Source organism: Suricata suricatta, chromosome 5 (genome assembly GCF_006229205.1).
Source record: "Suricata suricatta isolate VVHF042 chromosome 5, meerkat_22Aug2017_6uvM2_HiC, whole genome shotgun sequence".
Classification (NCBI taxonomy): domain Eukaryota; kingdom Metazoa; phylum Chordata; class Mammalia; order Carnivora; family Herpestidae; genus Suricata; species Suricata suricatta.
Window position 1 is genome coordinate 70462414 of NC_043704.1, and position 15946 is coordinate 70478359.

At 36.0% G+C, this 15946-nt stretch overlaps 1 protein-coding gene and 1 pseudogene across 1 annotated transcript in view; both read right to left on the minus strand.

Moving 5' to 3' along the window:
* LOC115291173 overlaps positions 1 to 545 on the minus strand; it is a 2069-nt pseudogene extending 1524 nt beyond the window's left edge.
* Positions 546 to 3465: 2920 nt separating this feature from the next.
* SNX4 (sorting nexin 4) overlaps positions 3466 to 15946 on the minus strand; it is a 75539-nt gene continuing 63058 nt past the window's right edge. The window contains exons 11-14 of the mRNA XM_029940723.1: positions 13829 to 13928; positions 11519 to 11664; positions 9413 to 9527; positions 3466 to 4638 (exon numbers count right to left, since the gene is read on the minus strand). Of these exons, the coding sequence (XP_029796583.1) occupies positions 4591 to 4638; positions 9413 to 9527; positions 11519 to 11664; positions 13829 to 13928 (409 nt within the window). The 3' untranslated portion in view covers positions 3466 to 4590. The remainder of the gene's footprint in view (positions 4639 to 9412; positions 9528 to 11518; positions 11665 to 13828; positions 13929 to 15946) is intronic.

Sequence of the window (15946 nt, forward strand, 5' to 3'; positions counted from 1 at the left end):
TAAATGGGCCTTGGTTTGGCCAAGCCATTAGCTTAAAAGCTAGTGACAGTTCGTAAGTTATACCTATGTATATCATGCTATTTTCTTTTCCTCTTCCATTCTCAGTAGTACCCAAGACATTTTCTTTCAAATATCTTGCAGTTTAAGCATCATGAAAGTTATCTTTCCCATCCCTCCTCTACCCTCATGGGTCTGTCCCAGAGGTTGACATCCATCAAAAGACCCCTACTTCTCCAAAAGGGAAAAGCCTCAAAAAGTACCGGGCTCTGGATCCATACTACTTGGGGTCAAACTCTGCCTCTATCAGTTTCTAGCTGTGGGATCTTGGGCAAGACACATCACTGCACTGTGCCTGTTCCGGCTCTGACAGTAAGCATTTGATGCAACTGAAGCTATAGCCCCTGAAATCAAGGTATTAGGCAACCCAATATTTAGGAATTTCTCCTTGTTTTCTGCTGAATGGTGTTTCTATCACATAGGGACATGAAATGAAGATTTCATTCATTTGGGTTCTTTACTGCTGAATCACCTAGTTTCACCTTCATCTGGGGATGGATTGTATAATTCTCTGCTGCATCAATAGATTCCCCAAACCTCCTGGACTTGTCACTGCTTACCTGGTGAGTATACTCCGAGCTTCATGCATGGGGCATTCACCTGCTTCAGAGTTTGAATACTGAGAAAAAGCCTTGGCAATGAGCACAGGAAGCAACAGGAGACAGAGATAGTTGCAGAACGGTTGGGGTGAAAACTGGAGGAACCTCAGGAAAGGTGGAAGAAGGAGAAATGGGGACATATACTGACAGGCAGTTGTCCAGTGATGGCCTTAACTTTCCCAACATTAGGTATGTTATTGTAGGTTTCTACAGATGCCCTTTATCAGATTAAGTTTCCTTCTAGTCCTAGTTTACGGAGTTTTAAATCATAAATCAGTGTTGAATATTGCCAAATGTATGAATTGTATGAAAAAGGTCATAAGGTACTTTATTTTGTTAATATGGATTATAGTAATTAACTTGTAATGTTAAACCAACCTTGCATTTTGAGATAAACTCTACTTGATCATGACATATTATGCTCTTTACATATTGCTGAGTCAAATTAGCTAATAGTTTAACAATTTCTGCATATATGTGTATGATGTATATTGAAATATCACTTTGTTTTCTCCAAATATCTTTGGTTTTGGTAATGTGGTAATGTTTTCTTTTTTGTTTGTTTGTTTTTGAGACACAGAGAGAGAGATAGAGAGAGAGAGAAAGAGAAAGAATGAGAAGGCAGGGGAGGGGCAGAAAGAGAGGGAGACACAGAATCTGAACCAGGCTCCAGACTCTGAGCTGTCAGCACAGAGTTCAACACAGGGCTCAAACTCGCTAGCTGTGAGATCTTGACATGAGCTGAGGTTAACCAACTAAGTCATACAGGAGCTCCTCATTGAAAAAAAAGGGAGGGAGGAGGAAGTATTCCCTTTTCCCTATTTTTTGAAAGTTCATGTAGAATAAAAGCTTTTCCCCCGTTTGATACAATTCATCAATAAAGCCATCACAACCCTGGAGTTTTCTTTTGTAGGAATATTTTTGATAATAAATTTGGTATAAGGCTACTCAGATTTTCTATTTCATCTTGTATCAGTTTTAGCAAGTTGTATTTTTAACGAAATTTGTTGACTTAATTTATTGGGTTAAAATTGCCTACAATAAAAAAATAAAGTTGCCCATAAGATTCCTTATCCTTTTAATTTCTGTAAGATCTGTAATAATATCTCCCATCTCATTCCTGATAAGAATAATTTGTGCTTTTTATTTTCCCATCCAGATTTCCTAGAGGTTTAATTTTGTTAATCTTTTCAAAGAACCAACTTTTGGCTTTGTAACTCTATTTTTAATATTATTAATTTTGCTCTTCCTGTCTTCTACTTACTTTGGATTTAATGTGCTCATCTTTTTCAATAGCTTATTCCTTCTTTTAAATGTAAGTATTTAAAGCTATATAATTTAGGAAGCAAGTATAATTCTACTGATTTGACCCTTTATTATTTTATTTCTCTGAGTTACTCACCCTTGAAAGAAATTCTTAAATCTTTTTTTAGAGAAAACTTTTTATGAAAATCAGTAAATTCTACCCAAGGGGAAATATGAATATAAATCTAAAGAATGATTATAAAGATATAAAAAGCCTAGCATTCGAATTCCTGTTATATAACTCTTGGTTTTTCATTCCATTCCAAGCTGGGTGTGTTTATTCTAAAGATGCTTGAATTTTAAGAACCCGCAGTTCCTGTTTTGGATGCTATGTTGTAATTACCAGTGACTCATTCAGACATACTCAAGTTTTGGATGTAAATGAAGGTTAAGTATGACTTCAGTTAATTTTAATGCTTTGACTATATCAACTGCATCACTAGTACACTGTCAAGATGGAATCTTCCTCTATTACTATTTACATTAATAAATGAGTCATTTTTCTGCAGTCATTGCTTATATTTTTATATTTAGCTTTGAAGATTTAAACTTCATCTCTCTTTAAGAATTCATCTTAAGAGCTCTGATTTTTAAATAGTGAAAAGGGTTATTGCACAGATTATTTTTTTTATACTTACTGTGGATTGTACCAAAAATAATTTCCATCATAAAATTCCTTTAAGAGTTTTTTTTCGGGGGGTGGGGGTGTGGTGGCTGGCTTAGTTGGTAGAGCATGGAACTCAGTGTTGTGAGTTTAAGTCCCACACTGGGCGTGCAGCCTACTTAAAAAAAAAAAAAATTTTTTTTTTAAAGTCAACCCAAGACATTCCTAAACACAAATACAACCAAGTGAGTATCTGCATGTTTTAGAAAAATATTTTTCCTAAATTCATCTCTTAAAACATAGGTAATAGGGCACCTGGATGACTCGGTTGGTTAAGTGTCCAACTCTTGATTTCAGTTGAGGTCATGATCTCACAGTTCGTGAGACTGAGCCCCACATAGGAATCCATGCTCTCAGCACAGAGCCAGCTTGGGATTCTCTCTCTGCCTCTTCCTGGCTTGCACTCTCTCTCAAAATAAATAAATAAACTTTAAAAAATAAATATTAAAAAAACCCATAGGTAACAATGGCCTTCTCAAACTAATTTAGCTAGTAGAGAAAAACTGAATACATTTTACATTTAATTTACGGTTAGTTTTGGAGAGAAGGCTTTTGATTTTTAAGTGACAAATGAAAAGCTGTTTTATTTCATGAGTTAAGAGATGATACAAATCAATGGAATGGAGTATACAAATGACTTTTGCTTCCAACAGTTGTATCTTAAAAAAAAAGTAAAAATTTATAAATTCTATCTCATTTCAGAATCTTATTTTTTTTTAAACCCAAATTCTGGCCTAAGATAAATTTACACAATACTTCAAGACATAATATGGCATGTATTATTATTATTTTCTCACAGGGCATCAGACAGATCACATTGTTAAAATAACAAAAATCATATGAAAATCAGCATAATACTTCATTTATTTATTGTAAGTTTGGCAAACAGCACAAAAATCCAGCAACATTTTAAACATGTAAAAAAGTCAAATGCTGAACAGTACTGGGGATTTTCTTTACATTAATTAGTAATAATGAGAACACATTTAAAATACTGCAAAGCTAGCAAAATGAGGGTGCTTGGCTTCTGAACATATACAACACACACAGACACACATACAAACAATATAATTTACCTTTACAAAAATTACAGCCAAGCAATAGAAAAGAAGGATGTTAATAATGAAGATACTAACATATATGTTCACTACATGTATTTTATACATTGAAATGCTACATCTTGTACCCTGAAATGCCATGTGTAGAGAGCCAAGCAGAGTAAATTTAGGCTCATCACTGAGGTTAAGAATTATTTGAGAAGAATTTAGTGCTTATTTATAATATATTCAATTAAAACCTTCTATACAGCAATTCCTGGATCGTAACAATGTGTTCCACTATATATCTGAGAAGTTGACACTTCTCTGTTGGCAGTATAAAATTTCCGACCAGTATCAAAATTCTGGGGAAACACAAATTGAAGGCATTTTCTAGTGTATGCAAATGTTATAGGGGGCATCAATGAATGTGAGAGAAAACCTTAGATTTCACACTAAGTTTCTGCTGAGCTTTGTCAAACCAAACAGCTCAACTATAAGGCAAGAAAAAATAACCCCCTATAACAGATTAGTGGGTCTCACTAAGTAAAGATAGGAATGCAATCTTAGGGAAAGACTCCCTATAGAAACAAATCTGAAACAACTAGCATTGAAACAAACATATCATCTAACATCTTAACATTCAGTCACTGGTTCAGAAGCCTGACAAACAATCTATTGGTATATATTATCAAATTAACATTTTGGAATCAGCACCAGTCCCCAAAACCTCAAATTATAATATTTAATATTCATTAAAATACATCCTTTTTGTGCCATATTAACACAACTACAATCAAATTAAAGAAAGTTGAATTGACTCAACTTATTTTTTTGTGTATATTAGATAGCAACTTTATTATTTTTTTAATTTACTTGTGCTTCTGTTCTGGGGCACTTTGATTGAAGAGAAATTTATTTCACAGGATTACATCTTGCTAAAGCATTCCTTAGCATTGGTCCAAACTTGAATTCCCTAAAAAAAAATAAAAAAAAAAAAAAAAGGAAGAAAAAAAGAAATTTAAAAATGTGATCTTGAAAAGTGTCTGAAAACCCAATTATTTGGCTTACTGATATGCTACTTTTAGTCTTTTGGAATAACTGACAAGTCCAGCAAATATGACATTATTTCTGGCAATAACTAATATAAGTGAATGTCTAATGCCTCTGAAAAAAGTAAGAGAATCTTCAAGATGAGGAAGGAGCTCCTACAACTTCTTTTTGGAAAATACCTTATTAGTTTAATAATTAAATAAAAATCAATGGATTATTTATAAACTAACAGATTAATAAATTATTAGTCTAACAACTAATGTTTTGATAAAAATCAGTAATTTGCTGAATTATCAAATTCTTTTTAGTGTTCTAGTAGGCTATTTAGCACAAAGTTAATATGATATAATGACCTAATATGCTTAAACAAAAATGCATGCATATAAAAATATAGCAGTAAAACCTAAGGAAGTGGTAGAAACAAAAGTATTTTTTCAACAAGACATATATTCTTCAATAACTAATTTATGAAGCAGTATTTTCTTTAATACTTAAAGTATGCCAATATTTATCAATATCTGAAGCTTTGATAAACATCTTCAAATCTTAAATATCTTTGGCTGGATAAAGCAGTACCTAATAGAGTACTGACTGTTACAAAGGATGAGAGATCTTAGGCACTATCACAGTAAGACATCTATGAGACATCAAATGAACAAACAAAAACTACACAGTAGTATATATATGCAATCCCATTTTTGTAGGGAAAAGGAAAGTGTGTATTTTCTTAATGACTGTAAATGTGTAAGAATGTCTGGAAGAATACACATGAAGACTGTAACTGTGGTAAGTTTTTAAAAAGAGATTTGGGGGAGGGGGAAGAGAATTTTTACTTAATATGCCTCTGGATTTAAAAAAATTTTGCAATGAGAGTATGTTACTTTTATGATTAGTTTTTCTGCTCTGACCTTTATTATTTCCTTCCTTCTACTAACCTTGTTGGGCTTTGTTCTTTTTCTAGACCCTTTAGGTGTAGGTTAGATTGTCTGAGACTTTTCTTCTTTTTTCTTTATGTTTATTTATTTATTTTGAGGGGGGGACAGACAGATAGAGGGAGAGACTGAGAATCCCAAGGCAGGCTCTACATTGTCAGCACAGAGCCCAATGCGGAGCTCAAACTCATGAACTGTGAGATCAAGACTGGAGCCAAAATCAAGAGTCAGACACTTAACCAAATGAACAACCCAGGCGCCCCGAGATTTTTGTTATTTCTTGTATTGCTATAAATTTCCCTCTTTGAATGGCTTTTGCTACATCCCAAAGATTTTTAACCACTGTGTTTTCATTTTCATTTTGTGTCCATGTGTTTTTTGATCACCTCTTTAATTTCTTCATTAACTCATTGGAGGTCTGGTTAGCATACTGTTTAGACTCCACATGTTTTTGTTTTTCCAGCATTTTCCTTGTGACTGATCTAGTTACATGCAATTAATGGTCAGAAAAGATGATGATATTTCAGTCTTCTTATTTTTACTGAGACTTGTTTTGTGGTCTAACGTGATATATCCTGGAGAATATTCCATATGCACTTGAAAAGAATGTATATTCTGTTGTTTTCAGATGGAATGTTCTATATTTATCTCTTAAGGCCATGTGGGCTAAAGCATCACTCAAAGATACTATTTTCTTATTGATTTTCTACTTTGATGATCTATTTGTTGATATAAGTAGGGTGTTAAAACTCCCTATAATTACTGTATTACCATAATTTCTCCCTTTATGTCTGTTAATATTTATGTATTTAGGTATTCCAGTGTGGGGTAGATATTTACAACTGTTATACCCTCTTACTGGATTGGCTCCTTTATCATTATGTAATGCCCTCTGTCTATTGTTACAGCCTTTGTTTTAAAGTCTATTTTGTCTGATATAAGTACCTCCACCTTAGCTTTATTTTCCCACTTCAATTTGCATGGAATATCTTTTTCCACATGGTAATTTTTTGTTTATTTATTATTTTTTTGAGAGATAGCACAAGCAGGAAAGGGTCAGAGAGATAGAGGGAAATAGAGAATCTGAAGCTAGCCGTCAGCACAGAGCCCGATGTGGGGCTAGAACCCACAAACCATGAGATCATGACCTGAGCCAAAGCCAGACATTTTACCAACTGAGCCACCCAGGTGCCCCTACACAATAATTTTTTAAATTTGAAAAGTAAAGTAGGTTAAAAATCAATCAAATATTGGGACACCTGGGTGGCTCAGTCAGTTAGATGCCTGACTTAGGCTCAGGTCATGATCTCACAGTTTGTGGGTTCAAGCTCCACATCAGGCTCTGTGCTGATGGCTCAGAGCCTGCAGCCTGCTCAGGATTCTGTGTCTCCCTCTCTCTCTGCTCCTTCCTCACTTGCACTTGGTCTCTCTCTCTCAAAAATAAATAAATGTTAAAAAAATTTTTTTTTCAAAAACCAATCAAGTATTTCATAAAAGCTCAGGTCTTGATCCAACAAATTAGAAAATTCACTATCAAAAAGGTTGACCAAAACAATACTTAAAAGTAATACTTGATTTTTAAATGCTAATATTACTACTTTTTATGTAAAACTTTTATGTCCTGGTTTACTACTACTTGAATTTAGTCATCTGATTATATGCAATTACCACTTTGGATATCTGACACTATAACAAAGTATGGTGTATTTTAAAAGTTAATACATAAGTAAAATAAACCAAATATAGCTAGTCATTTTTATAAAAAGAACTAGTATTAATCCTGACTTCTCCTACTTAATGTTAAGTTTCTAAAAAAAAAAGAATACTATAGATTTTCAAATATAAAAATCTATTATTCTACGTAAGGAAGAAAATAAAACACAATGAAACTTTATAGTACTGTTCTTGGGAAATAAGGTGAACACATCTTTAAATCTTTTAAATCTCATAAGAGTAAATTCTTGTTTACTACAATGGTTATCTTAGGAAACATGAGTAAACATACAAGGTATCCACAGTATGTCCTAATACACTTACAGAAATATCTTTTTAATTCAGAGATTAATTTCTAGCACCCTCAAGTACCCCACCCTACGTAAAGTGGGGAGAAAAGTCCTTTGAGCCATTATATAGTCTGCATTTTACTTTGGAAAAGCAGCAAACAGAAGATCACAGGGAGCTTATTGATGAGTCTTTTATGAAAACAAAACAATACCAACTCTAAAAAACCTGATCTTTCAGACCTCCTGAGATTGAAAAAGGCAAGCGAGAAAGAAGACTAAATGTCTTCTGCACCCTGAAAGCAGTCGGATGCGGCACAGGACGAGAATAGATGAACACACCACCAAGCAGCAATTACATTCAACTGCCAGCATTTGCAGATGGATCAGTCATGACTTTAACTTCTCTTAAGTGACCCCAAAGATCCATAACCTGGAGAAACTTACACTTTAACTGGGGCATAAATATGAATTTGCCCAATACAAAAAAAGCCCAACTGACTAATGGTAAAGTCTGATGTTTCCATCTTAAAGTATCTTTGTTTTCTATGCTGCTGCTAGTGATACAAGTAAAAAGGCTACTAGGGAGAGTGACGATGCCGAGTCAGAAAATAATACTTCAGATGAATTAAAGCGTAAGTTGTTTATATGAGCATGATTTTTCCCTCTAAGAAGGTCTTCATAACTGAGAATCTTGCCTTTTATATGATTTACTGAGACAATGCCTGTTAACTCTCTTGGTAAGTTGTGAAGTGTTGGTAAGTTGTAAAGCACTGACAGACACACAGGCAGGTCCTAGGTTATAAAAAAGAAGGAATGTTTCATATTTTGTTTTTACAACAGCATTCTAGAAAGATTTTGGCATTGTCACAACACTTTCTTAAGCCAGAATTAAGCTTCCATGTTTGTATCTTCTACTACGACCACTGGTCACATGGAAGACTCACTATGACAACAAACCATGTCATAACCACATTCTCCCCAATGTTTAAGCTATTTTCCAATCAAAGAACTGTCACTGTTTGGAACAGTATTTTACCACCATATCCAAGAACACCATATAATCCAAGTAATGTTGTTAGTATATTTTCAAACATTAGATATAAATAGAGCATAGAAATTTGGAACTTTAGATGAGTGAAGCTTCAGTAATCAACATTTTAGTTATAAAAAAATACTTTTTGGGGCGCCTGGGTGGCTCAGTTGGTTAAGTGTTCGACTTTAGCTCTGGTCATGATCTCGCAGTTCATAAGTTTGAGCCTCCCGTTGGGCTGTGTGCTGACAGCTCAGAGCCTGAAGCCTGCTTCGAATTCTGTCTCTCTCTCTCTCTCTCTCTCTGCATCTCCCCTGCGTGCACTCTGTCTACCCCTCTCTCTCTAAATAAAGAAATAAATAAACATTAGAAGTATAATAGAAATGAAAATGATAAGCACTCTAGTCCACAGAAGAGATTAGTTTTAAAGAATTTTTTTTTGTTTTTTAAAATTTTTTAATGTTTTATTTATTTTTGAGAGAGAGAGACAGAGACAGCATGAGCAGGGGAGGACCAAAGAGAGAGGGAGACACAGAATTTAAAGATAGGCCCCAGGCTCTGAGCTAGCTGTCAGCACACAGCTTGACACAGGGCTTGATCCCACGAACCGTGAGATCATGACCTGAGCTGAAGTTGGATGCTTAACTGACTGAGCTACCCAGGGGCCCCAGTTTTAAAGAAATTTGTAAGCAGTTCTGAATATACTGTATCTTCACTGAAATCAAAACTTACCTTTTTGCACATACTGATCTGCATGACTGCATAGCTTATGAGAGCTTCCTTTAAATCATGGTTCTTTTGTTCCTTGAAGCGTTCAATATCGGCCCAAGCGTTTTTCACAAATTCTCTGAAGTAAAATGTGTAGTCAACATCACTACTTTTACTCAATTATGTAAACTATATATTATAAATTCTAATAACCAGTTCTCATTCACATTGATTTGTGTTTGCCTATATAGAGGGACAAACTATTGTCTATGTAAGACAGTTCTATTTTTTTCTTCCTAAAAATTATACTGGGAGAAAAGCAGAGAGACAGTCATACATTCTTCTTTATTTTAATAATCAATATTTTTGCACCAAGAATTCCAGCTTCAAATTATTCCTATAAAACAGCTATAGTGGGTTCTCTGAACCACCTCTCAAGCCTAAGAGATGCCACACTGAGTTGCCGTCCTCAGGTCAACTCTTTGACAAGATATATTGTGTGTGTATCACTATTATTATATGCTTGCTTTAAATGACAACTAGAGTTTTCAAAATTCTGAGAGGCATTTTTAAATTTTTTATCTTATTTATTTAAAAAAAACTTTAATGTTTATTTATTTTTGACAGTGAGACAGAGAGAGACAGGGTGTGAGCAGGGGAGAGACAGACACAGAATCTGAAACAGGCTCCAGCTCCGAGATGTTAGCACAGAGCCCGACATGGGGCTCGAACCCACAACTGTGAGATCATGACCTGAGCTGAAGATGGACGCTTAACCAAATGAGTCACCAGGCACCCAAGAGAGGCATTTTTTAAAAATTCCATTCATAAAAGTTTACTTTTACTTATTTGGTGACAGGAGTTTGAAAAATTAACAAAAACACCTCAAAACCAATGATACACTCTTGGTCTGCCTTGATCTATGGACTATCAGATGAAAACAGCAATAAGGAAAATAAGTCACACAGTGATGGCAGACCTTTGAGGGTTGAATTTCTAGAAATACTTACGGAATAATTACATGTCAAGTCAATGTAAGGTGTTGAACATAAAGATGACTTAGAAGGGCTCCTGACCCCCCAGAACACAGCTGCCATGCTACCGTGTAGCTAAGTGCTACAGGAGCCTGCATGGCTAGGAACAGACTGCACAAAGAAAGCAGCGCAAGAGCTGGGCACTGAAGCATCATCAGGGTTTTGTTAAGGGATGAAGAAGAAACGGCAAAGGGAAAGTGCACAGGACAGAAATCAGGAAAAGTTAGAAAAATAGTATTATAAAGTTGTAATTCTTTCTTCTTTCCCCTATACTAAAACTATTTCTATAACATGTTTTTTGATCATTCAAATTTCTTAGAAAGTTAATCACTACATTTTAGAAGAACAGGCTATAGGGTGCCTAGCTGACTCAGTCAGAGGAGCATGTGCTTTTGATCTCAGGGTTGGAAGTCTGAGCCTGACATTGGGTGTAGAAATTACTTTTATTTTTTTTTTAGAGAGAGAGAGAGAGAGAGTGCAAAGTGGGGAGAGGCAGAGGGAGGGACAGAGTGAAGGAAAGGGGGTAGAGAGGGAGAGAAAGAGATAGAGAGAGAAAGAGAGAGAGAGAGAGAGAGAGAGAGAATATCTTAAGCAGGCTCCACACTGGGCCTGCAGCCCAATGCAGGACTCGATCCTATGATCTTGGGATCATGACCTGAGCCAAAATCAAGAGTCAGCCACTCAAATGACTGAGCCATGAAGGCACCCCAGAGATTACTTAAAAACAAAATCTCTTTAAAAATTTTTTTAATATTTTTTTATTTTTGAGACAGAGAGAGACAGCATACAAGCTGGGGAGGGGGGATGGGGAGGAGGGCAGAGAAAAAGGGAAACACAGAATCCAAAGGAGGCTCTAGGCTTCGAGCTGTCAGCACAGAGCCCAATATGGAGCTAAAACCCATGGAGCATGAGATCATGACCTGAGCTGAAGCCAGACACTCGATCGACTGAGCCACCCAGGCATCCCTAAAACTAAAATCTTAAAAAAAAAAAAAATCCCTGGCAGAACAGATTATACTCCAGGGAAATGATATAAAAAAACAACCTGCTATGTAGTATACTTGTCTAGCTTTGTTAAACATCTCAGCATTTTTACCTGCCTTCCAGATTTTTAGACTTTAGCTGTTGTTCTCCTTCATTTATTTGTTCTTCTAGCACCTTTATTCTGGCTTCTCTTTGCTCTGGAGTTTCTTGACCAAAGAGCTTGGTAGTCATTCCCTTCAAGGAAAATGTTCTCACAGTCTAAAAGGAAAATAGAAACAAGTGAATGGATAAACAAAATGTGGCATATACATACAAAGAAATAGTATTTGGCCTGAAAAAGGAAGGAAATTCTGACACATGCTACAATATGGATGAACCTGAGAACATTATGCTAAATGTAAATAAGCAAGTCACACAAGGACAAATACTACATGATTCTACTTAATGTAAGGTATCTAGAGTAGTCAGTCATAGAAACAGAGAGTAGAATGGTGACTGTCAGGGGCTGAAGGGAGAGGGAAATTGATAGTTGATGTTCAATGATAACAGAGTTTCAGTTTTGCAAGATGAAGAGTTTTGGAGGTTGGTTACACAACAACATGAATGTACTTACTACTACTGAACCGTACACTTAAAAATGGCTAACGTGATTCCTAGTATAATCATTCATTAACCTATGGTTTCATAAAATTGCTTCTGATTTATATCAATGTAAATTTAATAGCTGTACTAATTTCTTCCACTATTTTCTGAATTTGAAAGAGAAAAAATTAGAATATTTTTTAAAAAGAAACATAAATGAACCATAAGTAAAAAAACAATGGTTAAGATGATTAATTTTGTTGTGTATATTTAACCACAATTAAATACTTTTAAAAAAGGGAAAGAGAGAGGTGTCTGGGTGGCTCAGTCAGTTAAATGTCTGACTTTGGTTAAGGTCATGATCTTGGAGTTTGTGGGTTCAAGACCCGCATCAGGCTCTATGCTAACAGCTCAGAGCCTGGAGCCTGCTTCAGATGCTGTGTCTCCCTCTCTCTGCTCCTCCCTTGCTTGCTCTCGCTCTCATTCTCACCCTCTCTCAAAAACAAACATTTACAAAAAACTTAAAAATGAAAGGGAAGCCGCAAATCTTTGCCATTTTCCCCTAGCTCAGACAGAAGCACCGTACGTCTTAAAACCAGGGGGTTCCTAATATGATTCCTAACACTGGAATGGCATGAAAAGAGAAAAAATTCTAACTGAACTTCTTAATCAAATGGAAAACTTCTATGTGAAATATTAGGGAAGTTATTTCTTTAGATTAGAGGTCAGTTTGTAAAAATTTCTCCATGACATAAAATTCAACAGGCTACAAAGGAAATAGACCAAATGAAAACAAAAATATTTAAAATCTACATAACACACACTGAAATTTTGGTATGAATAGAATAGGATGTCTATCCTCGGAGGGTAGCCTCAGCATCACTGCTTTAACATTTCCTTATCTCTGGAGTTTACTAGGGGTAACACTTTCCCCTTCACATGTAGGAATAGAGAAACATGCTCCCTGAAAATGGCCTGGGAAATTTCCCCTGAATTTTAAAAATAAATCAAGCCAAAGGGCGCCTGAGTGTCTCAGTGGGTTTAGCATCCAATTTTGGCTCAGGTCATGATCTCGCAGTCCATGAGTTCGAGCCCCGTGTCGGGCTCTGTGCTGACAGCTCCGAGCCTGAAGCCTTCTTTGGATTCTGTGTCTCCCTCTCTCTCTGCCCCTCCCCTTCCTGCACTCTGTCTCTGTCTCTTTCTCTCTGTCTCTCTCTCAAAAATAAACATTAAAAAGAAAAAAGGAAAAAAAAAGTATATACATGTTCCATGGTCAAATGGTCTTTTCCTACATACATCTGTGACTTTTGAGAAATACCAAAGTACTTGTTGACTATGAAGTGACTGACTGATAAATGGTAGCACTGTCACTTTCAGTATTTCCAGATTGTATACTTTCACTATGACAGCTAATTCATTCCAATAAAATGGCTAGACAGTAGAAAGCTGATTATAAAAATGATCTAAGGTTCATACAATAAGATATAGAATTTTCTTCACAACTATTCACTTAGGAGAGATGCACTGATTCTAACTGGGCAAGGCTTTTCAAATAAGCTAAAATTTCTAGGATTTACTTTGTAAAATTAAACCTGAGAAAGGTCATTATTTCAATAACAAATGCTTTTTCATTTGGATTTAATATAAATGAGCAGACACTATATAGAGCAATGTTGACAGAATTTCTTACACTGTTATATAATACGTTTAAATGGCTATCTCTTTTTGTATCAGGATCACAACGAAAAGAATTATAAAGTTGCCCATAAATTATTCCCCTATAAAAGCTATAAGCATCTTGAGTTTTACAACTGCAGGACCAAAATGGAAACACACTCACCCCAGTTGCCAGTTCCTCACATTGCTGCTTTTTGGATGCTAAGTCCTGAGCAGCCATCTCCAAGTCATACTGCATAAGTTCATGTTTCCTGCATACAGCCCTAGGGATGAAAAAGAAGTGCTGCCATTTAATTTTTATGGCTTCTCTTTTAACATATTAAATTTTTTCAGGGGCACCTGGGTGCCTCATTTGGTTAAGCATTCAACTCTTGATTTCAGCTCAGGTCATGACTTTACAGTTGTGGGACTGAGCACCCATGTAGGGCCCTGTGCTGGGTGTGGAGCCTGCCTAAGAGTCTCTCTCTCTCTCTCTCTCTCTCTCTCTCGCTCTCGCTCTCTCTCTCTCTCTCTCTCAAGATGTTTTTTTCCTCCCTCTCTGTCTCTTTCTGTCTCTCTCTCTCCATTCCTGTTCCCTGCTTCCATGTGCCTGTGTGCTCTTTAAAAAAAACGAAACAAAACAAAACATTTTTCCCCCAGGGGTAGAGATGAAGTATTCACAGTATGTACCTAAAAGTTTTCAAGTTTACAATACAATAGCCCAATATAAAATTAAATCTAGCAGGGGTGCCTGGGTGGCTCAGTCAGTTAAGTCCGACTCTTGATTTTTGGCTCAGGTCATGCATGGTCTCAAAGTTTGTAAGACTGGGATTCTCTCTCTCCCCCTCCCACTGCCTCTCCCCTGCTCATGCTCTTGCTCTCCAAATAAACAAATACATACATACAAACATACATATTTTAAAAAATTAAATTCAGAATCTAAGCATGAAAATTTTTACATACACTTAACAAAAGATTTTTTAAAGATTAGCTGCAACATTTTTCTCAATGAACATACCATTATCACATACATTAACAATGAAATCCTTTGTGTAACATAGAAACTAAAGCTGGAATCTCACAATGCAGCTCAGTATTCCTTAAATTCAAATTTTTCTTCTTTATATAGAAATGTCTTAGTTTTTATTATCATAAGTGATCCATACTTAGTGTAAAAAACAAAACTAAGATTCTGACACAGAAATGTACAAAATGAAACAAGTTTCAAGAACTCTTTCTGTTCCCAGCTCCACTATCCAGACACAATCCATGTTAACAGATGGTGCACGTTCTGCCAGACCTCAGGTAGGCGCTTACAAGTACATATGTGCACATGCTCCGAGTGGTTCTACTTCCCGTCCTACCTAACTATACACCATGGACATATCAACATACAGTTATCTTTTCTTTAGTTTTTAAGAACTATACAAAATGCCACTGTGTTCAGCAACTTTCTTTTGCTTGGTAAGTTGAAAATACCTGGTGAAACTCCTCCTTAAAGCTCTAGAGGGAACAAGGTTAAAAATGTACAGATGTTTTCACATCAGCTACTGAACAGCTAAAAGAACACTGATCCTCTGCTATACTAACAGAATCCTTATACTGCTTTTTTAAAATGTTTTTATTTATGTTTGATACAGAGAGAGACAGAGCATAAGAAGGGGAGGGTCAGAGAGAAAAGGAGACACAGAACCAGAAGCAGGCTCCAGGCTCTGAGCTAGCTGTCAGCACAGAGCCTGACGTGGGGCTCGAACCCATGAAAGTGAGATCTGACCTGAGCCAAAGTCAGAGGCTTACCCGACTGAGCCACCCAGGCGCCCCCTTATACTGCTTTTAAAAATGACAGGAAAATAACCCAAAGTGGCTACAACCCAAAGCCACCTATTCCTGGGTAAATGATTCATTTTTCTAAATTGGACAGGAAAAGTATACTAATGTCTTCTTTTTTAAATATATAGATTTTTTTAATGTTTTATTTTATTTTTGAGAGAGAGAGAAAGACAGCATGAGCAAGGGAGGGTCAGAGAGAGAGGGAGACACAGAATCCGAAGCACGCTCCAGGCTCTGAGCTGGCAGCAGAGAGCCCGACGTGGGGCTCAAACTCATGATCCATGAGATCATGACCTAAGTCAAAGTCAGATATTTAATTAACCGACTGGGCCACCCAGGAACCTATATGCTAATTTCTTCTTAAAAAGAACTATATACCAGAAAATTCTGTTTGGCTCTGTAAGAAACACCATAAAAACAGAAAACAAAGTCCTGATATTAAGAAGTTACACAACGTTACTAAGAAGATACA